This window comes from Eretmochelys imbricata, chromosome 10 (genome assembly GCF_965152235.1).
Source record: "Eretmochelys imbricata isolate rEreImb1 chromosome 10, rEreImb1.hap1, whole genome shotgun sequence".
NCBI lineage: Eukaryota > Metazoa > Chordata > Testudines > Cheloniidae > Eretmochelys > Eretmochelys imbricata.
In genome coordinates this window covers 14,151,378-14,176,431 of record NC_135581.1, presented here as the reverse complement: position 1 = coordinate 14,176,431, position 25,054 = coordinate 14,151,378, and the positions used below count along the sequence as shown (strand labels likewise).

Here is a 25,054-nt window from a genome sequence, read left to right as displayed (position 1 = left end):
ACATTTAACTGACTTCAAGAGGTGTTGGATCAGAGCCAGAGAAATAATAATAAATATTAGAGGAGAGGAACAAGGATGGATTGGAATTACAGTATTAAAATAAGATGATCATTCAATTTTGTTATGTGCATATTTTGGTAGGTCCGTTAAATGTACTATAAAAATATGAGGATAACTCACTAGATGTGGATGTCAGTGATCAAGAACTCATGTGGGTTTCACACGTATATGACACTGTACTGTAGATAAGCTGCATATTTTAGAGACATTTTAATAAAACTTAAATATTCTAAGAATGGCCACACATATGCAGCTCCTGAAAAGCAGTGTGTATCATAAATCAGCTTAATAAAGAATTGCTGGCAACAATGGTATTTCACTTAAACGTGTTTTACTGCACAACTTTCATAACCTTTTTCTTTTCTTTTCTTTTCTTTTGTATCCTACTTTTGTTAGCTACCTCAGTTGGCCTTAACATGTACTTATCCTCATTTTACAAAACAATCTACAGGATAGCACTTTAATTTAAAATTGGCCTAAACTGATTTTTAACTCGCATTAAAACCACAGTGTAAGTATTTCGACTCCCTCCCCCACCCTTCTTTGCTTGAGGTCTAGGAGTAGACATTTTGTGATCCATGGAGCATGAACAAATATACTACTGTGCACTTTGAGAACAGTAGTTCACTGAACATGTTCTCACTTGATGGCAGATATTTATATAAAATAGCAATTGCCTCAAGAGTTTCTGCTGAAATAAAGAAAGAAAGAGATTATTTCCTTCTACCTAGTGTTGCTCAGCATAGTTATTCTGGCATCCTACTGTGTTTTATTCTTGGTAGGGTGAGATTTTAAAGGGCTTCAGTAGTTTTACGACTGACTTCAGTGGGGGTAAAGTTAGGCCAACACTGAGCATTTTTTGAATATCCAACCCCGAGGGTCCGTCTAATAAGGAAAGTATTGTAGCTCCTTAAATTCCTCTCTACCTTCATAGTTGGCTAATGAAGGCAATGTCCACTGACTAGGATTAAACTTAGAGAGCCATCCTATTCATAGATTCCAAGGCTAGAAGGGCCCATTGTGATCATGTAGTCTGGCCTCCTGTTTGAGACGGGCCACAGAACTTCCCCACAATAATTCCTAGACCAGATCTTTTAGTAAAACTTTCAAAAATTCTCCAGTGACTCTTGGGAAATTGTTCTGTTTGGGGAGCTAGGAAAACGCTAACTGCAGCCTTCAGAGAAGTCAGAGTACCCCTTCTGCAATGGAAATACGAAGGAGGGCACTGTTGCCAATACTGCCTGAATTTCTCTGGGGATAAATAATGCTTCACCGTAAGGCAAGGGCCCTTGCAGGTACAGGGCGTTGGGGAGGCTAGCAGAGGGCGATCCAGCCATTTATCCAGAGAATAGGAGACTGAACGGATCTTTATGTACACTTTCCAGTCTAATTTGTGAGTAATGTGGTGCTCCTGATTTACAGTACAGGCTAGCAGTGGCGTTTGTGATAGCCTGGAACAGATAGGATGTGGGGCGAGATTTTCAACAGCACTTTACACCTGGATCCTTAGAGGTATCTAGGTACCTAAATACCTCTGAGGATCTGGACTGAAATGATTTAGGAGCGCAAGTCCATTGGAAGTCAATCAGATTTGTGCTCCTAAATAAATAATGTTCATTTATGTAAATGTAAATATCATTGTCATTTAGTGATGTCATGATACTCCTAACCATGTAACACCTTGAACAGACTGGCTTAGCCATGGTAGATGATGTGTGTTCCCATCCATTAAACAAAACCCAGCAGATTAACCAATCAATAGTGCTTTCTTTTCAATAGCAGTAGATGACCCATGCACGTACAAGTACTTAAAGCTCTATGGATGTTTCATCTTTCTGCTGAGATACAGCCTGAGTTAGAGGCAGCCCACACAAAGACAGGAGATGCAATGAAGTAAATGGGGGTATTAATCTACATTCCTCATTTAGGCAAAACTCCCAGTGGAAGAAATGGAAGTTTGCCCTGAGTCACAGCGTGAGTCAAAAGCACAGAAAAGGTTATATACCCTTCGCAGAGATCACATCTGCTGCCAGGCAGAAGAGCGGCAATGGTACAGCAGACCTAAAATAACAATAAAAAGAGGGCGGTGGAACAGTTTGTTTTATTAGAGTAATGAAATATCATACCATATCAAAGCAATTCTCATTTCTTTTGTAACCACCAGGGAGTCTGAAACAGGCAATTACATCTTCTTTCCAGCTCAGAGAGGCATATCACCCTTTGCCACACATTAAAGCATGTTAATAAAGCAAGTTCAAGGGTGTGTGTACTTTATTGGGCAATCACACCTCTGAAGGATTAGAAACGCTTAGCCCTAGGGAGCAATTATCTTGCAGTAACCACAGGCCTGCTCTCATCTATGGCATAATTATTGAAGATTTTTCTGGATTTTGTACAAAGACAATCTTGAAAGAAAACTTGCAGTTCTGTAAGGGTGAAATTCTCCTCTGGGCAGATGACCAGAACAAGAACTGTGAGCTACTCAAGACTCAGTTAAGCCCTATTTGAGTATTTAAAGAGGACTTAAGCAAGCTCCAACATGGCTTAGTGGATGGAATACTGGAATGGGACTTAAAAGATCTGGTTTCTATTTCTTGCTGTGGCCTATTGGGTAACTTTGGGTGAGCCACTCTCACGCCTCAGTTTCCCCATCTAAAATGGGGAATAACAATGGGGATAACAATACTGAGCTCCTCTGTAAAGCACTTTGAAATCTATATCTAAAACACACTACACAAGAGGTAGGTATTACTAGTAAGTGTTGAATAAACCTTGGGGAGGCATTCTGCAGAAAGGAGAATTGTTACTGTGTATCAGTAGATTCCACTCTATATTCAGTTTGTGTGTGTGTGTGTGTATAAATACACACATATAGTTCCACACTTGATAATGATTCATAACAGATATATTTGAAAAATCTTAGGCACTTGGATTTTGTCAGAATAAATATCATAGCTCAGTACAACCCAGTTATCAGCTATCCCTGCGATGAGAAACTGTAAATACAGAGCACTGCACTCACCTAGAGGCACACCGTATTCTGTTTTTCATAATGTTCAGCTGTTTGGAACTCACTGGGAATGGGAACATTCCAGGCACAGCTGTGGCTATATGGTTGACCGATGATGGAGGTACCATGTAGTAGGAGAGATGGATATTGTGCTACTAAACCATTTCATAACCAGGATCTAAGGGTCTTTTTATTATTTATTGATTGATTTTGCAATGCTACCATAAAATGTAACTGAGATTCTTATTGCATGTTACAGCTAATAAAGATGGAAATCTGTTCTTATTAGATCTTAGAATTACAAGCACTTCATTTAATATATATAGAGAGAGAGACAGAGTGAGGAAGAAATTCTGACTTTGAGCTACATTTTGAAATACACCCCAAAAGCGATGGCGAATCGGAGAAGTACAGAGTGTAAATACTGTGCCCAACTTCTACTTCCTCCAACACTTGTTTAATGGAACTTCTGTGTGTTAGGCTGCAGATGAGTTTGCTTGACCTTATCGGTTAGGGCAAGTGTCCATGTCCTTGTGCTCCATCCTATTCATCCGAGGTGTCTCTGGCAGTCAGAAGGCAGTGTAGAAATTTTATGGGCTGTAGTAGTGGTAATGTGTATCCCTCATGGGAAAACATGAGAGCCAGGATTTGCACTTCTTTATAGCCAAATTCTCCTCACCTTACTTACACAAGCAGTCATAGTACATAGCATTGCAAAAGAGAAGTTTCGTGTGCACTTAATTATTCTGAAGTTGCTGAGTGTTTGGGTACATGTTGTGCTGTGTCGACTCAATGCACAAAAACCTGAATGAAATCTAAATGGTGAAATCCTGGCAAAAATATCACTGACTTTCATGGGTTTGCAGGATTTCACCCAAAATATTTGGTACCATGAATAAGAGAAGAAAGCATGGTGATCTTGAAGTCCAGGCACTGGACCAGGTGTCAGGAGCTCTAGGTTATGGCTCTGCCAAAATCTGCTTGTGTGACGTTAGTCAAGTCACCTTTGGCTTGATTTAGCAAAGTACTGGGTGTTGTAGCGAGATCCAACAAAACACTGAAGCATGTAAGGAACGTGGTTAGACCCAGTGACTACTCAGGTGCTTAAAGTTAAGTATGATCTTAAGTGCTGTGCTAGATTAGGTTACTCATGGCAGAACTGAGCCCTCAATATCTCTGTGTTTCAGTTCTTCACCTGTAAAATAAGAATAACTTTCCTGTCACACAGAGGCATTTTGAGGATACATTAATATTTGTGATGCTGTAAGATACCACAGTGATGGGGGCTACATTAGGAGCTTGATGAATAGGTTGACAGACTTTATATATCTGATTTTCAGTTCATCACGTTCACAATATATTCAAAAGATCTTTTTATTTTTGGCAATATATGTAGAACTAGAAGAAGTAGTTCTTTTTAAATCTGGAGTATCTGTGGCACATGCATTGTACTGCAAAAATCAATATATCTCCCCCTTTTTGTCAAAGGAAACTTGAGCTAGTTGGTGTTTCTAATTCATTTAATGTTATTGTTCCTTTAAATCTTTACCCTGAGTGACCCCAGACACAGTACATATTACACAACATTCTCTGTGCTGAAGGACAGTTTAAACCTCTGATTTTGTAGGTGTTTTTCTTCCATCCATGCCAGAGCACTACAAATGTGTAATTTGTACAAAATATTCTATATTTCCTTCTCTGAAGGAAGTCTGAGACTGCATGAGCACAAACTAAGCTTATGTTTGCACTGGCAATTTTTTTGCAAAGCACTTTTTTTGCAGCTGTATCACTTTTCATGTTTGCTGTTTATGGTGAGCTGACAATATATAACCAGGGCCTCCAAGGAGATGGCGGGGGGAGAGAAATGAGAGATTTCATGGGCTAGTCATGGCAAAAATGCACACATCACCCTCTTCATAAAATGAAAGCATCTAAAAGAGAAAGTCAATTATATAGGCAAAAAGATTTGCATCTCTTATAATTTCCTAATGCGGATGCATTAAATAGATGCGCAAAATATCATTGCAGCCCCTCGTTAATGATCTCTTCCGCTTATTTAATTGCTATGAGACTCTTTTCTCCCTGCTGTGGCAACAACATTGACCATATTAATGTGGTTACAGAGAACTGTTTTGTAGTGCTGTCAAGTGCCTCTTAATCTTCCTACTCCTGTATGTGAAGCCAGGTTTCTATCTCCAAGATTCATCAAATGTTATTTCTGGATTAAGATTTTTCTTATTCACAAAATAAATTAGTGACAGGAGCTTCCCAGCACTTGTCTTTCTTTTCATACCATGAGTCCTTCATTTTACATACAAGCACTGCGGTTTATGGCTGATGGCTAAGAATCCTTTATATCTAACATGCATAGCCAGTTAGCCTGTGTGGCTTTGATACCCACTTCATCCTCTTCTCCCCACCCATCTAAAAAAGGAAGGTGAAAGAGAATTTGCAGTAAATCTCTATATATACACCCTTTTGTCTGTAATAACACACACAATTTAAGTGTGTACATGTAATCTGCTGGTAAGTGTGTTATGCACCGCCCTCTGTGCCTGATGCAAGGAGGATTTGTTTCAGCTCTCATCCTGAAAGTTTAGCTCAAGCCTTAGAATCTCGTGCTTGTCGCACTGTAGGTCCCCAGTGTTGACCAAGAAGTGGCCATTGCATATATTAATAATAATTCATTAATTACTTAACCAATTCATGTGTAGGGGTGTGTGAGTGTGTGAATTGTTAATAGCAGCTATTAAGAACATAAAAATGGCCATACTGGGTCAGATCAATGGTCCATCTAGCCCAGTATCCCATCTTCCAACAGTGGCCAGTGCCAGATGCTTCAAAGGGGAAAACAGAGCAATTATCAAGTGATCCATCCCCTGTTGTCCAGTCCCAGCTTATGGTAGTCAGAGGCTTAGGAAAACCCAGAGCATGGGGTTGCATCCCGGATCATATTGCTAATAGCCACTGATGTACCTGTCCTCCATGAATGTGCCTAATTCTTTTTTGAATCCAGTAAAACTTTAAGCCCTCATAACATCCCCTGGCAATGAGTTCCACAGGTTGATTGTGCATTGTGTGAAGAAGTACTTCCTTTTGTTTGTTTTAAACCTGCTACCTAATAACTTCATTGAGTGACCCCGGTTCATGTATTTTGTGAAGGGATAAATAACACTTCTTTATTCACTTTCTGCACACCAGTCATGATTTTATAGACCTCTATAGTATTCCCCTTTGGTTGCCTCTTTTCCAAGCTGAACAGTCCCAGTCTATTCAATCTCTCCTCATATTGAAGCTGCTCCATACCTTTAATAATTTTTCTTGCCCTTTTCTGCACATTTTCCATTTCTAATATATCTTTTTTTAGAACTTCACTCAGTATTCAAGATGTGGGCATATCATGGATTTATATAGTGGCATTATGATGTTTACTGTCTTATTATCTATCCCTTTCCTAATGGTTCATAACATTCTATTAGCTTTTATGACTGCCGCTGCTCATTGAGCAGATGTTTTCAGAGAACTATCCACAATGACTCCAAGATCTCTTTCTTGAGTGGTAACAGCTAATTTAGACCCTATCATTTTATATGTTTGGATTATATTTTCCATTATGCATTACTTTACATTTATCAACATTGAATTTCATCTGCCATTTTGATGCCCAATCACCCAGTTTTGTGGGATCCCTTTGTAACTCTTTGCAGTCTGCTTTGGATTTAACTATCTTGAGTAATTTTGTATTGTCTGCAAACTTTGCCACCTCACTGTTTACCCCTTTTTCCAGATTATATATGAATATGTTGAACATCACTTGTCCCAGGACAGATCCCTGGGGACACTGCTATTTACCTGTTAACTGACCATTTGTTCCTACCCTTTGTTTCCTGTCTTTTAACCAATTACTGATCCATGAGAGGACCTCCCCTCTTATTCCAGGACTGCTTACTTTGCTTAAGAGCCTTTGGTGAGGGACCTCATCAAAGGCTTTCTGAAAGTCAAGTACACCATATACACTGGATCTCCCTTATCCATATGTTTGTTGACTCCCTCAAATAATTGTAATAGATTGGTGAGGCATGATTCCCTTTACAAATGTTGTGTTGACTCTTCACCGACAAATCATGTTAATCTATCTGTCTGATAATTCTGTTCTTTACTATAATTTCAACCAATTTTCCTAGTATTAAATTTGGGCTTACCAGCCTGTAATTGCCAGGATTACCTCTGAAGCCTTTTTTTAAAAAAAAAATTGGCATCACATTAGCTATCCGCTGGTCATTTGGTACAGAAGCTGATTTAAGCAATAGGTTATATACCACTGTTACTAGTTCTGCAATTTCATATTTGAGTTCCCGCAGGACTCTTGGGTGAATACCATCTGGGACAGTTTTTGTCAGATTTATCACTTAAAAAGAATAGTTCAGGTGTGGGAATCTCCCTCACATCCTCTGCAGTGAAGACTGATGCAAAGAATTCATTTAGCTTCTCCTGAATGGCCTTATCTTCCTGGAATGCTCCTTTAGTACCTCAGTCATCCAGTGGCCCAATGGTTGTTTGGCAGGGTTCCTGCTTCTGATGTACTTCCCCTCTTTTTTTTCCCCCGTTAGTTTTTGAGTCTTTTACTAGTTGCTCTTCCAATTATTTTTTTGGTCTGACTAATTATTCTTTTACACTTGGCTTGCCAGAGTTTATACTCCTTTCTATTTTCTTGAGTATGAGTTGACTTCCAATTTTTAGAGGATGCCATTTTACCTCTAATTGCCTCTTTTACTCTGTTGTTTAGGCCTGGCGGCATACTTTTGCTCCTCTTACTATTTATTTAAAATTTGGGGTATACATTTAATTTGAGCTTCTACTATGGTGTCTGTATATAATGAAGCCTAATTCTAAGCAGATGTATGCATGTACATTTGCTATATATGCTACATGTACAACAAGATCAAATACTCTGTATTCTTTGGTAGTTCCAACCATATATGTGTGGAACACAGAGAGCAATATGGGAGGGAGGGTAGAGTAGATAGATGTGAAGATAGAGATGCACTAAGCGGGGAAAGTCACAGGGACCTTTACAAGTGAGGAAAACCACCTCTATTATGGTACTTTATATATGTTTAAATAATTACAGAATAGTAATTTTAAAAAGCATATTTTTTAATATTTTAAATATTTTAAATATTTTAATTTAAAAAAGCAAATATTGCTCTTAGTCATACCAGTACTCCACAGAGTTGCACTGGTGTAATAATAACCCAGAGCAGAATCTAGCCCATGACATTGGAAAAACTCACCTCACCTCAACTGTTTAAACTTGCATGCATGGTTAAACACTGTAGGCCTGACTGTTAGATCTGAAATATTTGCTGCAGAAAAGAAGGGTGGTATAGACAAATAGTCTTAAGAAATTATCCTACTTGTCTGATATCATTATGTCAGAAGCTACCAGAGAATGCAGAGTATTTGATCTTGTGGCACATGTACTGTACACAGCAAATGTACACATATACATCTGCTTAGAGTTAGGTATCATTATATTCCATTCCTTTTTCTGTAATTGTTTAGTGTGTCTTACATGGTTTGTATCTAATTTTGTTTTGTATTCTTTTTAGTTGGTTTCTCAATAATAATAAAAAAAAAGCTCTGAATTTAAAATCTCACCTTCCTGTCAATATATTTTCCATCAGGCTAACTTTTTGTTTTAGCTTTGAAATCTTGCAGGTGTGACATTGGTGTATCAGATGGGTTCCAGAAAGAATGGGAATGAAATAATGCCCTGCTCGTGCCAAAAAGTATGATGGATCTGTTAGACATCTTCACTAATGCGCTTACACCAATACTAATGTTTTGCCATTGCTTTTCTCATGAGGAAGTGCAGCTACTTGTTTGGCAGGTCTTGAAATAGAATTGCATTTTCCAAACTGGTCAAACTTCATGCTTCTTATTCTGATCAAAAATTCCCTTCTGTGCAGCTGAAAGCAACACAGAATGACTGGAAAAACTGCCCTGTCTCACAGAATTATCTTCTGCTTTAGTGACCCTTTCTTTGATAAACTATATAGGGTGTTAGACTAGAGATGGTATGCCAAATTGGGTTCCTGACTTTATACCCAGCACAATCCCAATAAAGTCAATGGAATGGACAGGGTATATAAATCAGGGAAGGATTGGGCCCCAAATCCAGAACATTACAAGAGAAAATAAAAATCTCATGGCTGGAAAAATGTACATCTGTAAAGACCCTCTTAATTTTTCTCTGTTGTTTTGTTGGAGACCCTTAAATAACATTACATAGCTTTTTCTGACACTGAAACATGTTAGTAACCCCGACAGTACATCCAGTTATGTTTTATAGGGTTTTACAGTCAGGGTTAGTAACTTGTGTTCTATTCAGCATGATATTTGTATTTTTTCTCTTTTTTCACCCCTTTTGGGTAGGATTTGAGTAACATTTTATTATCATTGGCCTGAGGAGGTATGGGTATTGCAAAACCTCCTGGGATGAGTTTTGGTTTTGCATACCCAAATCAGGGTTTGTTTGCATCTGGATTCCATATTATCCAAACCACTAAAGTTTGGAGAGAAGGAGGTGTTAAAATAAATGGTCCTGGCTTTGTCCCATTTCTAATATTTTTGTAATGTTGTTCTAATGAACAAAACAAAAAACCCCAATGGATTAATATATATACAGGCCGGCCAGTATGCACAGCTCTGCACAATAGCTGAACTGTTGCTAAAGAATCAGTGGAGCCCCTAGTCTGAAACGTTTGCAGCCTGCAAGGTGTTGAGCACACCTAATCTCACTTTGGCAATAGGAGCTGATGGTGTTCAACACCTTGAAAGACCAAGTCCAAAGATTGTGGAGCACAGAACTCAAGCAAAGAACCACATGGGCCCTAGCTAGAACACTTCAGAGAACAGGTTGTGTGTAGACCTTCTTTTGAAAGTTTGGCAAGCATCTGTTGAGATGTTCTGCCCTGAGTACAAGACAGTATGAAAGATGGCACAACACCTGAAAAGGAGACAAGGGGCACAATCAAGAAGGGAGCATTGGTGGAATAAGGAGAGCAACATGGGAAGGCGAATGGGGCAGGCAGACGTGAAGATAGAGATGTACCAAGGGGAAAAGTCATGGAGACCTTTGAAAATGAGGAAAAGCTTTGAACTTAACATGGTAGGAAGGTGGAGCCAGCATGTACATTCAAGAAGGAAGATGTATTGGGCAAGGCAGTGGGAAAGGAAAAATAATCTCAGCAACTGCGTTTTAGATGGTTCAGTGGACCATTCATGGTTTGTTTGTTTTTCTTCTGTATATAACAATAGGATTTCTATATACAATTTTCTCTGTCTCCTTAGCTGGACACCATTCATCTGATTGCAATTCTTCTATTCATGTTAAGTTAGCTAGTCTTTGGGCATGTTGTAAAGCTTTCCTTTTCTGTACACCGTAAAAAGAAAAAAAAGAGGCCCACATGCAGCAGCATGGTCTTGGTATTTATCCTTTTAGCAGTTTGTTATTTATTCCTATACTATTGCATACCTGTGTGAATTTCTGCCTTTCAGCCCAGGTAAATATTCTTCCATTTTTCTAATCATAAAACTGTAGTGAAATGAGAAAAATCTAAACATCTTGCAAAAGTCCGTATTGTCATTTGGATGAGAGCAATTGAGCGGGCCAAACATCCGTTCTGTAGCACGTTAAATTGCACGTCTTTGCATTCCGGGATTGGCCACTCATTTTCTGGACCATATTCTGTTCTTGTAAACAGCTCAGATAGTCCCTAGGAGTGCTCTTTGTAACAGAATGCTTTGATAAAGCCAAAGCTATCAGCTGCCAAGATTCCATAAGGAGCTGGAAATAGGCGCCAGATATCTTTGCTACTGTAGATGTCAATGCATTAGCAACATCATTTATCTTCCTAAAGACATACTAAGCCCCTAAAATGTATTATAAAATTAAGTGGCATTTTTTCCACCTGCTCTAGCTGATGCCAAATGCTGATAGAAAGCTCTCTCTAGTGATATGACTCTGCATGCAAAATTTAAGTGCCCTACTAAGGACTTCAGCTGCTCCGAGACCTCCTTTTTTCTATCGGCTGCCTCCTTCACTTAGAATAATAAGCTTTAGATTATCTCGGGGCACTTTAGATTCCAGTGCTGCACCATCCAATTTGACATAACAACAAGAAAAAGAAAAAAACAAAGAAAAGAAAAAATTGCAAGTCGTCACTGGCCTTCCATTCTGTTTCTTCAGCTAGTCAGAAGAATAAAGAACAGGAGGACTTGTGGCATCTTAGAGACTAACAAATTTATTTGAGCATAAGCTTTCGTGAGCTACAGCTCACTTCATCGGATGCATTCAGCTCACGAAAGCTTATGCTCAAATAAATTTGTTAGTCTCTAAGGTGCCACAAGTCCTCCTGTTCTTTTTGCGAATACAGACTAACACGGCTGCTACTCTGAAACCTGTCAGAAGAATAAGTTAATGAAAAATGGTTAGTCAAACTGCAAGCTAGTACTAAGTGACACATTTTAGTACTATATTAATTGTATTTTATCATTGTATTTATTTATTGTATTTATGTTATGCCAAAGTGTCTTCAGTCAAGAGGAAACAAGATTTAAGCATCTTGAATATTTCACAGGGAATGGGAATAGACATATCAAAGGAACATAACAAGTGATACCTGTGGGTACACCCTGATAATCTCCAATTATCTTTTAGAAAGCCCAAACTACTTTCTTATCAATGTTCATTGGCCTGTTAAGTCTCTTACTGGTCCTGCTGCTGTAGAATTAACACTGCTCCTCCCCAAACAATCCCATTCTCTGCTGCCAAAATACTTATTGTTGTTATGTGTATTGTGATAATGTCCAATTAGGATGAGGGCCCCATTGTGCTAAAGGGTCTACAACAGCTAGACATAGTCGCTGCCCTTAGAGAGCTGAGATTCTCATCTGAAACCAGAGTGTGACACACAAAAGGAGATAGACACCTGTTTGTTGTAGTCATCCAGTCAACCGTACTGATACCTTGTGCATGTATGCTGTTGTAATCCACTGGTCCTCTGTAATCCTTTTAGTTGATCCTGCTGATTCCTCTTGGGTGTTCCTTTAAAAAAAAAAAGTAGGAAGCATGGCCTATTTAAAAAGAAAGGGCCTCTGAATCCATAATAATAAACCAACGACAAGGCCTTTGATTAGTTATAATACAGTTGTTTGGATACAAAGATGCTTTTGGAATGTCTCTGGATTGCCAGCAAACTGTGTATGTCCTTATATATATCAGTAATGTCTAACTTGCTTTTTGACTGCTAATGCATATGATTTGAAACTTACCGCAGTCTGTGCTGAAGAAGAAAAGGAGTACGTGTGGCACCTTAGAGACTAACCAATTTATTTGAGCGTAAGCTTTCGCGAGCTACAGTTCACTTCATCGGATGCATAAAGTGGAAAATACAGTGTGGAGATTTATATACACACAGACCATGAAAAAATGGGTGTTTATCATACATATTGTAAGGAGAGTGATCACTTAAGATGAGCTATTACCAGCAGGAGAGTGGGGTGGGGGGAGAGAAAACCTTTTGAAGTGATAATCAAGGTGGGCCATTTCCAGCACATTTCCAGGAGTTAACAAGAACTCACGGAAACTTATGCTCAAATAAATTGGTTAATCTCTAAGGTGCCACAAGTACTCCTTTTCTTTTTGCGAATACAGACTAACACGGCTGCTACTCTGAAACCTGTGCTGAAGAAGTATGACATCTAGATGGAATTCTATTGAGTGGTGAGGAGGAACCCACGGGCATCCTACATTTTGGTATTACTGATAACAGGCAGGCGTTGGAGAGAGGTCCTGGAAACTAGCCTTAGATTACCAGGCTAAAGACTTAGTTTCTATAGCAGCTTTCTCTGAAAAATGCCAAAGAGCCAGAGACTGCTTTATGATCTTAATGTGTGGATGAGATTCATGACTTGCCAGTAATGAACAGGAAACAATGAATATTGCAGTTAAGGTGTAAAATTATGGACTGAAAAAAGAGTATGCTAATGTTTTTGAAATCTGGGGGGGATCTGCAAATATTTTCACACATAAATCGTCGTGTCAAATGTCAAAATGTTCTTGAACAACAAATCGTGTGGGAATAATAATGAAAATGGAGTCAGCTCTCCATCATTATCCCAGAAAGCATTCATTAATTTGAATGGTTTTAGTTATTCCCTTCTTTAGCGTGAATTGCTAGGTCAGATCATGGATAAAGCTCATCTTAGGTAAAATCATATGTGTTCCCATTAATTTAAAATTCCACTTTTTCTTTGTTCTTATTTTTCTCCCAGTTATGTTCAGGATTTTCAGTGGCTTTGGTTTTTCATGATAGTTCTTGTTTCTCCTCTACAAAGGTTGCTAGTTCTGATTTGTCTTCTACTAGTGTTGTAATTCACTTGGTCTTGTGCCATTGAACAAATTTTAACTGCATGCAATATGAGCAGAACTCCAGCTGTCTCTCCTCCAGAACTTCCCATTTTGTCATTATAGAAATCTGTCAAATCTTCCCCCAAGGAGAGGAGTACTGGATTCCAACTGTTTGCAAAATAGGAAGACCAGCCAGAAATTCTCTCCCACCCTCCGCAACCAGTAGATCCTGAAATAGTGGATGGTGTGCGATTTTAATGCTGGCACTGAGCAGCTCCTACCATTGTCCTTAATTTATTATCAGGAAGAGGTCTAAACTTCTGCAGCGGTCTTACCTTCTTGGTCTGTTTGCTCAAATATCTAATTGCTTTTGTCATTTAATGAGCTAGTCTTTGTTCAATAGCCATCACTTAATAAACCAGAAACAATAGGCTTTATTTCTCTTCTTTTAAAATGCAATTCTGCTTTAAAACATGCTACAGGAGGGATTAAGTGGTTTCATGCACTATTCTAATTGACCTGGAATGGATTCAAAAATCAGGACTCCTTTCCCAACACTTTAGTTAGAGATTGGGTGATAAATTAAGATCTCATCTACAATTATCTAAAACCAGAGTAAATCCATAGGACTAAATGGGGTCTCATCAGTGTAACTGAGAGCTGAATTTGATCCTTTGACTCTACACTTGTACAAATCCAAATAGAATTTGGCCCAGAGAATTCTCTTCTAACCACACTGCCAAGCACTTTGACTGCACACACCAGATAATAGTCAAACGGGTTTTGGTTTTGAATTTTTGGTAAAATAAATTCAAATATAAATCATACAAACTTGAATAAGGAGAATATTTAAATTGTGGGCACCTGTTGTTGTTTTGTGCCTTCATAACACAGATAAACACAATCCCTGGGAACTGACCATTGGTTCTTAAGAAAGCATTGTCAAAAAATAGTGTCAAAAAAGCTCCAGATGGCCTTTTAAATTCTGTAGCGTACCTAGTGCCACGCACATCGCACCTCTTACACCTTGCTTTAGATACATAGAGTGGCATCCAGCTCATTGGTGGCTGAGGAGTTGTCAACAAATCTTTCAGTTTCCAGTGTGTACTCCAATTAGCTGTAAACATGCATTTAAATAACATTGTGGGATATCAAAGTCAACCCAAGAGACTGTTTACAATATGAATGGTAGTCATTTCCTTCTTAAGTAGCAGTAGTCAGTTCCTACCATGGGACATTACAATAGGTCACCAGAGATGAAGGCTTCAGGATGCCAGGTGGGTTCTAGCTTGGGATCAGGCCCCAAAGGATGCTTGGGTTTTCTAATTGCTTTCAAGCTAGGGTCAATAAAGTGCTAGTAGATCACTAGAGAATGCTAGGATCTTGGGGGAACTCTGATGCTAGTGAGGACACTGAGGTCATTTGAAGACCCTGCTGAGGTTGTTTGGGAGAGGAGTTTCATTCTCAGGCCCCTGAGTGGGGTCTTCTATGCCTGCCCCAACTTGACTCTGCATAGCTTTGCAGAAATTCTGGGACTTGAAAAAACTTCCTTCTGATTTATATTGAATCAGGACCCAATTCAAAAAGCACCCAATGATTATTTCTGTGAAAATACAGGGAAAGAATATGCATGCTGGTCACTTCTGCTGATCAGGTGTTTTTCTGTATCTAAATAGAGCACGTGAGCTGGACTATCAACAGGACTTTAAATAATTAGTGTCTGTAGTTTATTTTTGCCATCAAGTCAAGATTTAAAAGGTATGGGTAACGTCCAGACTTAGCCATGAGTTCAGCGTCCTGTCCATCGTTTGGGCATTTCCATGAGTGTCTTGCTCAATGGTGGGCAACCTGTGGCCTGTGGGCTGCGACTTCCCGCAGCTCCCATTGGCCGAGAACAGTGAACCTTGGCCACTGGGAGCTGCAGGCGTCCGTGCCTACAAACGGTCAATGTAAACAAACTGTCTCGCGGCCCACCAACAGATTACTCTACTACTGGTCTTGCTCCTCTACATAGCCAAGATCATGGCCCTGAGGATGGTGCATTGTCATTTGAAAATGTATAACAGTACAGAAACCCATATAAACAAGGTTAAGCCTGCAGGGAAAAAAGTACTGATTCTACAATTAATAATATCCATTACCTTTGCCTGGAGCTTCAAGGAGCTAATAGAAAAGTGAAATTTGTGGGAATATACTATTCCTGCAGCTATGTAATGAATTGACTGCCCCATATGTCAGATATGCAGCAGTAAGGAACTATGATGGTTTTCTGTGAATAGTTGCACTTTCAGGATTAAGATCTACCCTTTATTTGGGACTTATTTTCTCAATCAAGATTTTTTTTAAAGGAACAACCATGATATGTTTAAACTCTCTAGAAGATAAAAAGCAGATGGTACTGATTAGCTAATTAGTAATATTTTCTGAAGCGTATCAGCTGCATAGAGTGAATGGTGTAAGCTTTGCAAAATACTGGAGTTGTGTCTTTTTCTCTTTCAATTAGTTGCCGAAATTTATTAAAATCAGAAAAAAATAAGCACGCAAAATCCTTTTCTGCCCAGTAGAAATATGTTAATTTCCTTCTCCCAAAATGTACAGTCAAAACTCATTTCTCTAGTACTGAGGTTACAACATACAATTGATATGGAACTGTACAATGAGGCTGCAGCTAACCTAGCTGTTTTGTATTTATTATATACTGCACCATAAGCCAACTCAACTTTTTTCATCCCTGTGGCTATTTCACCTTTTCCCTTGTTCCTATCTCAAAAACATTAGTTTTATTTTGTCCTGGTCTCACTTCTAGCTTCTATCCTTTACTGCCTTTTTGCAACAACAGGAGCAAATGGAGAGCAGTGATTGCTTATTTGATTGCCACACTGCAGCACTTCTGCTGAGCAGGGGACCACATGTGTGAAAATTACGATTGCAGTGCTAAGTATTGTACCCTCAGTAGGCATGCTTATGGCCCACAAATAGCCACAATTTGAATGACACGTGACAAGAAAATAAATATGTTGATGGTCTCTATGTGTCTGCAGTTATGCTTCATTTAAGGCATGGACTACTTTGTACTGTACAAAGTCTGTAGAAAGAAAAACAATACCTATACATAGGGCAGTTTTCTTGGGATGAAATTCACCCCAAGCAGATGGCCTACAGAAGATCTATGTAACACTTAAGTCACATTTAAGTCCTCAAAATAGGATATAAGTGGAATTTAATGGAGTCGTAGGTCTTGTGATGGTCAACTGCACAGGGTGAATTTCATCCCATCTCCAATTCCTGGGCCCACTGAAGTTAATGCAAAACTCCCATTGGCTTCACAGGGCCCTGAGATTGCCCCTTTGTTATATGTAAAGATCTTTCCATTTTTAGCAGAGTTTGATGGTTGAGCTTTATCTTTCTATTTAAAAAACAGTTTTTATTTGTGCTTAAAATGTAGGAACAACAAATTCTTGACGCTTCTCTGGAGTACAATCTTGTTAATGTTCTTTGAAATGTGACGTATGTCATTGCAGTCAAACTGAAATGGTTCCATTTCTTCTGAAATGAAGAAAACATGTCATTGTTGGATCCAAGTAATACAAAAGAAGAGTCATATTTTAGATAGCAGCTCCACAACTGCCAAAGATGAAAGCAAAATTTTATTACTTTTGGAAATTTTATAATTACAGTTTATGATAATTTAATGAAATGACATTCTTTTCACTGCTACCACTAATGAAATATTTGAGTGATAAAACAGATCTTGTTAAATAGAGCGAGCATCTTGAGTGGAACAGCACTTGTGACAGCAGCCTTCATGCAGGAGGATAGGCTTGGAATTCAGAACTTTGTTACAGAAGTAAGAAAGATAAAATTACTTTATGGTGAATAATTCACACATGAAGTATTTTTAGGGACCTTCGATTAAGCAACCAATACTGAACTCTTGAACAAAGGGCTTGATTTTTGAGCATTGCTCATTATAAATACTAACCCTTATTTGTCATGCCTATTTTTCTTTGCAGGCAAACCAGAGAACAGGAAACCCCACCTGACTTCTTTTATTTCTCAGACTATGAAAGGCATAATGCTGAAATAGCAGCATTTCATTTGGACAGGTAAGTAAAACGAAATAATATTTAAAAGAAAAATTAAATGTGATGTGCATTTTATTCCAAATCCTCCTGCCTGGAAAAAAAATGTAGTTACTTTAAAAATAGAAAATAACATAAAAAGGGTGAGCAATCTACATGAAGGAATGAATGGAACAGAATGAAAATGGGGAATAATAATTAGAAACAAAGGTTTACTTTGGGAGGAAGATATCTGAAAAGAAGTAAAGGTCAAAATGAATTAGAGGCGATATTAAAGAGAAGAGTCTAATGCTACACATGACAATGTGACCTTGAGTTGCACATGGAGAGGTCTCATGTCATGGGGGATACATGGCATTGGTATAACTGAACCTGTCCTACTTCAATTAGTTCTAGGCATGTGAATATGAGATAGATATTGAGAAGCAGGAGAGCACTCAGAGAAGAATAAAATAAATGATGAACAGAGAGGTGATAAGAGATGGTGGTTTCATAAGGTTGAGTTTGGGACTGGCTGCTGAGGGCCACTGTGCACAAAGTTTAGAGTTAGGGTCATAGTTAGGCCCACAGTTACAATGAGGAATGGGGCCCATTGGTTGATCTAGGACAGGATTAGGGCTGGACCCTGATGGAGCCATCTGTGTGTCCAAGATAGCCTTTGGACTGGAGCCCATTTAGCCTCCAGTGCAGAGATTATGGGTGGGGTTTACTGGGAATCTAGGATTACAGTTAGAGACCATGGCATTTTCTGGATTAGAATTAGGGTTGCAGTTTCTTGCACATCCTGGGTGAGGGCCAGAGTTGGAGGCCATAAAACGTTCTTGGCTAGGGGTAGAGTGGGAGTCTCTTGGACAATTCATAATAGAGTTAGGGTAGGGACTGTAGGGAATCCTGGGAAAAGGGTTACAGTTAGATCCCATGAGACACATCAGGCCCCGAGTTCAGGTATGAGTGGCAATCAGTGGTTGGATGATGATTTGAGACCATTTGGATACCATGGTTTATGCTAGGATTGAGACTGGAGGACTGTCCTGGGCTAGAGTCATTGTTGGAACCCATCGGACATTTCAGATTAGGGTAATGATTGGAGCTAGTTGGGCTTCCAGATCAAGGTTTGGGGTTGGAACCTCTTGGACTTCCAGGCCTCAGATAAAGGTTGGGGCCAATAGAATTTCCACATATAGGGTTGGGTTTGTGCCAATAGGGATTCTGGAGTTATGGCTAGGGTTGGGAGCCATAGGGCTGCCCACCCAAGGGTCACGGTCAGGGCCTGTAGGGCTTCCGGGCCTGGGGTTTGAGTCAGGGATGCTAGAGCGTTGGTTTTGGGGCTGGTAGTGCTATCCATCCTAGGGTTAGGATTGCAATATATAGGACTTCCTGGCCTAAGATTATGGTAGTGGATGGTAGGGATTAAGGACAGGTTGAGGGCCATAAGGCTTCCAGGCCTAAGGTTAGGGTTGGGGGCAGTAAGGCTTCTCCAACGAGGTCGAGGATTGGGACTCATAGGGCTCCCAGACCTAGGTCTAGGGTTGGATCTGTTTGGCTACCCAGCCTAGGGTAAGATTGGGCCTGATACAGCTCCCTGACCTAGTGAAAGGATTGAGTCTCATTTCGCTTCCCAACCTAGGGTTTGCATTGGGTCCCCAGGGCTTCCCAGCCTAGAATTATGGTTGGGGTCCCTAGAACTCCCTACCCTAAAGATAGGGTTGAGATCCATAGGGCACCCTAGTCTAAGGTTAGGTTTGGGGCTCTGAGGCATATGTCTACACTGCATCTGGAAGCAAGCCTCCCAGCCTACTAGACAAATTTGCATTAGTGGTGTTCACAGTAGCAAGCTAAAAGTAGCAGTGGGGATGTTGCAGCTCCAATGGAGGCTTGAATTGGCCACCCAGGCTCAAGCCCACCCTACACCCTTGATCTGAGCTTGGGTGGCTAGCCTGAGCCTCCACCAGTGTCGTAATGTCCATGTAGCTATTTTAATGCACTAGCAAGAGCCCTGCTAGCACAGGTCAGTCTACCAGGTCAGGAAGCTTGCTCCAAGCTGTAATGTAGACATACTCTAAAACTAGTTAACCTAGGGTTAGGGTTGGTGCTCACAGAACTCTTCTTTTAGGGATCCCCAGCCTAGTGTAAAACATGGGGTCTGTAGAGCTCCCCAGTTTAGAGTTAGGGCCTGTAGGGCTTTCCAGGTTAGGGTTGAGGCCCACAGTGCTTCCCTTTCTTGGGTTAGAATTGATGCCCCTAGGGCTCTCCACTTAGGGTTAGGTTTGGGGCCTTTAGGGCTACCCAGACAAGGGTTAGATTGGGGCCTTTTGGGCCTCTCTGGATATCCTGGAATGAGGGTAATAGGTTACCAATGGAAGACATTGGAACCCCGTGTCTAGATTCACTCAAAACATGAGTGAAAAAGCAATGGATAACGTCCTTTAGAGAACAATTCTGATTGGTGAGGAGTTGGACTGGACTAACAAACAGGTCTCTTGTATCTTAGATTTCTAGGATATTACATTGCTTAATTTTTTAATGAAACATTGTATCCTCTTGCTTTTAATCATATAGTGATTCTGCTTGGATCACTTGATGATTATCAGTTCTGTTAATTCCCTCTGAAGCACCTGGCATTGGCCACTGTCAGAAGACAGGATACTGGGCTAGATGGACCTTTGGTCTGACCCAGTATGGCCGTTCTTATCCTTTATACAATAAGGCTACATCGGGACTCATAACAATGAACGTTTAACATTACATCTTGAACATGTATACTATACACCATGGATGATCTGGTTTAAACTTGATGAGGGTCTTTGAAATATGAAGGCCACAGAAAATTTTAGATGGTGCCTTCTGGGTATAATGTACCTCTTTAGTTTGCATCACAATTACGTTTTTAGAGGCAGGAATTATCAGAGGTTTTGTTGTTGTTGTTGTTGTTGTTTAAAGAATCTTAAAAGTAAACTGCCCCTTTTATTTCACTTCCAGGATCCTAGATTTTCGTCGCGTTCCACCTGTTGCAGGTAGATTGGTCAATATGACCAGAGAAATTAGGGATGTTACTCGTGACAAGAAACTGTGGAGGACATTTTTCATTTCACCAGGTAGTTTTATGCATTACATTGCCCTCTTCTTACGTCACAAGGGAGACACCTATTGTTTAATTGTAATATAAGGTCTCTTTTTATATACCTTTAAATAAAAACAAATATGGTTTATCAGGGGAGCTGTTGGATCAGGTCATGCTCTATTGACAGCAAACAATATACTGTATTGAACTGAGTCCCTTTTTTCAGTATGGTTGTAGCGGAGCTGATCCCAGAATATGAAAGACACAGGGTGGGTGATGTAATATCTGTTATTGGACCAACTTCTGTTGGTGGACGGGTCAACCTTGCAAGCTATACAGAGCTCTTCTTCAGGTCTCTGCTTCCTTCCCCTTCGCCAAGAGAAGTTAGTTCAGTAAAAGATATGACCTCATCCACATTCTCCCTTTTGCCATTCACAAATAATCCAATGAGTTTGATTTGTGTGTATTTGTTTGTTAATGAAAATTATTCAACAAGTGTTTTATGTAAAGCATTTTCATCAGTTACTTGCAGATTATTCAAAACAACTAACACTTAGCACATTTACTATTTATGCTATATGACTGATCATCGCTATAGGTTACATACTATTGTTTCTGCTCCCTGATTGGATGGCTGAAACTTTTATATATGGGAGGGGAACTGAATAAATCATCTCAGTCCCAAACATTCTCATGGACACATATTTACATCGGTATCAATAACAAGGCAGTGTGACACTTGAGCAATATGTATGAAGGATACTCCTTCCAGGTGGAAATCAGCTGTGTTCCAAAGGCTACCACAAGGCCTATGCAGCATGTAAGTCCCATTTATATCCTCAGAATAGGGTTTAACTGTGACCTAACTGGTGCATAGCCCTTGTTCTGGCCCTCTGGACCAGGGAGAATATTAACCTCCGTAAACATTCTTGTAAATAATAAAATTGCACATTGAGGATAGCCAATAAAAGGGGTTGTGAACATCATAGCAGCGAATCTGTGGGTGTTATTCACAGTATGATCCTGAATGCTTTCTTCAGTATTTGCCCAGCTCTAGTAGCTTCATAAAATGCAACATCTGAATTTTCAAAGGCTCATTCTTAAGAGTTCAATAATCCACACACCCCATAGGCTACTCCCTATGCAAACACAGAGTAAAAAGGATGTGCTTAATTCCCATTGACTTTACTATTAAATGATGTTACACGATGTGCAGTGTGCTTAAGTGTTTTCCTGAGTTGGGTCTATGTGATTTGAATTTGGGTCTATGTGACTGGGTCATTCAGGAAATCTCTGACAGAGCTGAGAATTGACCCCAGATTCCTTGAGTCCCAGTCCCAAGTCTTAATCACAAGAGAATCCTTCCCCTCAATTTCCATGAACATAATCGTTACATGCCTGCATCAGATGAAAACCATAACCCTCCATTTTGGGTTTTCATTACAAAAATAGCTATTTATTGTGTGTGTCACACTTGTGCACATAAAATCACCTATGGAGTCATTAGTGATGTCTACATTTTGAGATCATGATATATTTTCAGCATTGTTATATGCACATTTTTAACATGCTGTAATTTATAGCAGTAACTTCACTTGGAAATGCCCATTTTTACGTATACAACTAATTAACCATGCTCACAAAACAAGGTATGCACCCACTTTGTGTACACACACAGGAATGTGGGTAATCCAGTCAAGCACTTGAGTGACAAATGTGAATTTTCATGCACAAAATATGATCACTGCAATCAATTATGGATGCAAATACTGTGAGCAAAATTTAGAGATAAAATTTAGGCTGAAAATCTGGTGGGTAATGTTAAATGAATGTAGTTTGTTTTGCTCACTTGAAATGTTAACCACTGTATTCCCATGCTTGTGAGCAAGATTTGGAAGGGTATGGTCCTTTGTTTTTTCCAATTTACATATCAAGGTTTTAAGGGAAACCTTGTGTGATTTCTGAAAGTAGAATCATAAAACAATGCTAAAATATCTGAACAGTTTAAAGCAACTGAAGCAACGAATTCCAGAGAAAAGACTGCGAGTTAAGATAAAGTTCTTTATCTCATCATGATACAATTTTAGACATTCAAAGGAAGGTCCAAGCATAATCCTTTATCCACCTCTGTTTATGTGATTCAGATAAACGCAATTAAAATATTTTATTAACCATGACTCAGGCTTTGCTGGAGAATAAAATGCTTAACTTGTGTGTTTTTGCATTATAGATTTTCTAAATCAATATACCTTCCTTATAGCATGTTAGTGAATTGCAAAGCCATTCTCTGCAAATCCTTAGTTTAATTAGCCAGACTCACATTACTGTGAGAACAGCCTGCATCTTGTATCTCATACTGACCTTAAATGGCATTAATTAATTAATGTGGGGTCCAGAAGTAATAAAGGTCCTAAATTAAGCACTACTGGACAAATCCAGGGACCTAACACCAAGCCCAAATAGCAGATTAAATAGCGCATTTGAAAGGATCCCACTGATTTCAGTGCTAGCTTCACAAGTGGGAAGCCTCAGATATCAGCCAGGGCTACCTCAGCCCAGTAGTTGAAGGAGTCTCTATAGCTCTGATATACCCCTGCTGCAGGATATATGATGTGGTGAAACATCTGATCATATCAAAGACAGCTCTCAGCTTGCCCAGTTAGAAATTCCCCTATTCTCAGGGCACAGGTTGATTTGCCTCTAGAAGTTTCTCCTCTGCCACATTTTGTGCTAAACTGACTAGATTTAGTACATGCAATATGAACATAATAAGAAACCACGGAATACTTCACATCTCTATGTCACATTGAGCTCTCAAGATCTCCATGGGATTCCCCCTGTAGCTGAATGTATGTTGTCTCTGCAGCTCTATCCCAGTGCATGTGGAGAGTTAAGGGCTGTGGAGACACAGTGTCTCCTCCATAAACATAACTCCCCCCCACATACACCCCTTAAAGTCAATGCAGCAGTAAGTGGCATTCATTTTGCATGGAGTCCCCACCAGACTAGGAAACTACCCCTTAAAGGGGAATCCCTGGCTGCATGGATCCAATGGACCCACACTTCCAGCAAGCTGTAGGGGTATGGAGAGAGACACAGAGCCTCAAATGGTCTTGTGCATCTAATGATCACTCCAAGAGGTGTTAGGGCCAAATCCTCAGCTTGTTCTATGATGTGTGGAGTGTGCAAACCTCATCCTGGCAATGGAACAGAGTTTCCGTGCCCGAGGCCACCTCCGAGTGTTGTCCCATGGGACAGGGGCTATCTGGCCCTTCTGTGCCAATAACTTCCAGACAGCTCTTGTTTGGAACTACGCATCAGGGAAGCATTCATTCTTATGCGGAGAAATGTAAAACCCTGAAACTGGACAGCAATAGGGTCAGTCAATACTGCATTCCAAGAGAAAGCACATTGCAGAAAAAGTGCATTTGCAAGCAGTTTGGTCTGATCATGAGACATGGAAATAGACGAGTAATCATTTAAATTAATTTTACATCCTTTGCAGCAGGGGAAGCTATGGAAACTCTAGTACTCTTACAAAGGAATAGTAACTTACTAGCAAAAGGGAGAAGGTGAATGAGGTAATAGCTTTGACTAGACCCGCTTCTGTTGGTGAGAGAGACATGATTTCAAGCTTACAGAGAACTCTTCTTCAGGTAGCAAAAAGAGACATATTAATGTCAGCCATCATTTTAGTTCTAGTAAGCATTAACGCTTTCATTCAGAGTAACCAATTCCAGGGGATTGTGGATGGTTTTTTTTTTCCAGCCAACAATAGCAAATCTGAGTCTGTTATTATTCTGAGCAGGTAGATTAAAGATCTTTTCATGTACTGCTGTAGTAAACATTCAGGATTATATCCTCTTTCTAGACTTTTGATTGCAAGGGTATTGCTAAATGCACAGTATTAAAAGTAACACTACTTTCAGTGAACTAAAGGAACTGCCAAGTCATTTGATTGTAAAGCATTTTGAAATGTTCCTTTTCTACCTGAGCAGAATTATTGTTCCGCTAACGTTATGAAAGCCACAAGATGGATGGATAGATGCACAGACACATTTTGAATTTTAATTGTAATAATCAGGCTGAGCCTTGATACTCCTATTTTTCGATCACTTGATTATGATTACAAGGCATTTTGTCAAAACCCACAAATCTTGTCAATTCATATTCAAATCATAGAATCATAGAATATCAGGGTTGGAAGGGACCTCAGGAGATCATCTAGTCCAACCCCCTGCTCAAAAGCAGGACCAATCCCCAATTAAATCATCCCAGCCAGGGCTTTGTCAAGCCTGACCTTAAAAACTTCTAAGGAAGGAGATTCTACCACCTCCCTAGGTAACGCATTCCAGTGTTTCACCACCCTCCTAGTGAAAAAGTTTTTCCTAATATCCAACCTAAACCTCCCCTGCTGCAACTTG

The 25,054-nt window shown here is 39.6% G+C and overlaps 1 protein-coding gene across 1 annotated transcript in view; it reads left to right on the top strand.

The window, feature by feature from the left end:
* Window positions 1-25,054, top strand: part of FAM20C (FAM20C golgi associated secretory pathway kinase) — a 79,479-nt gene that overhangs the window by 40,733 nt on the left and 13,692 nt on the right. Inside the window, exons 4-5 of the mRNA XM_077828583.1 lie at window positions 17,501-17,593; window positions 20,549-20,664. Coding sequence (XP_077684709.1) covers window positions 17,501-17,593; window positions 20,549-20,664 — 209 coding nt within the window. The remainder of the gene's footprint in view (window positions 1-17,500; window positions 17,594-20,548; window positions 20,665-25,054) is intronic.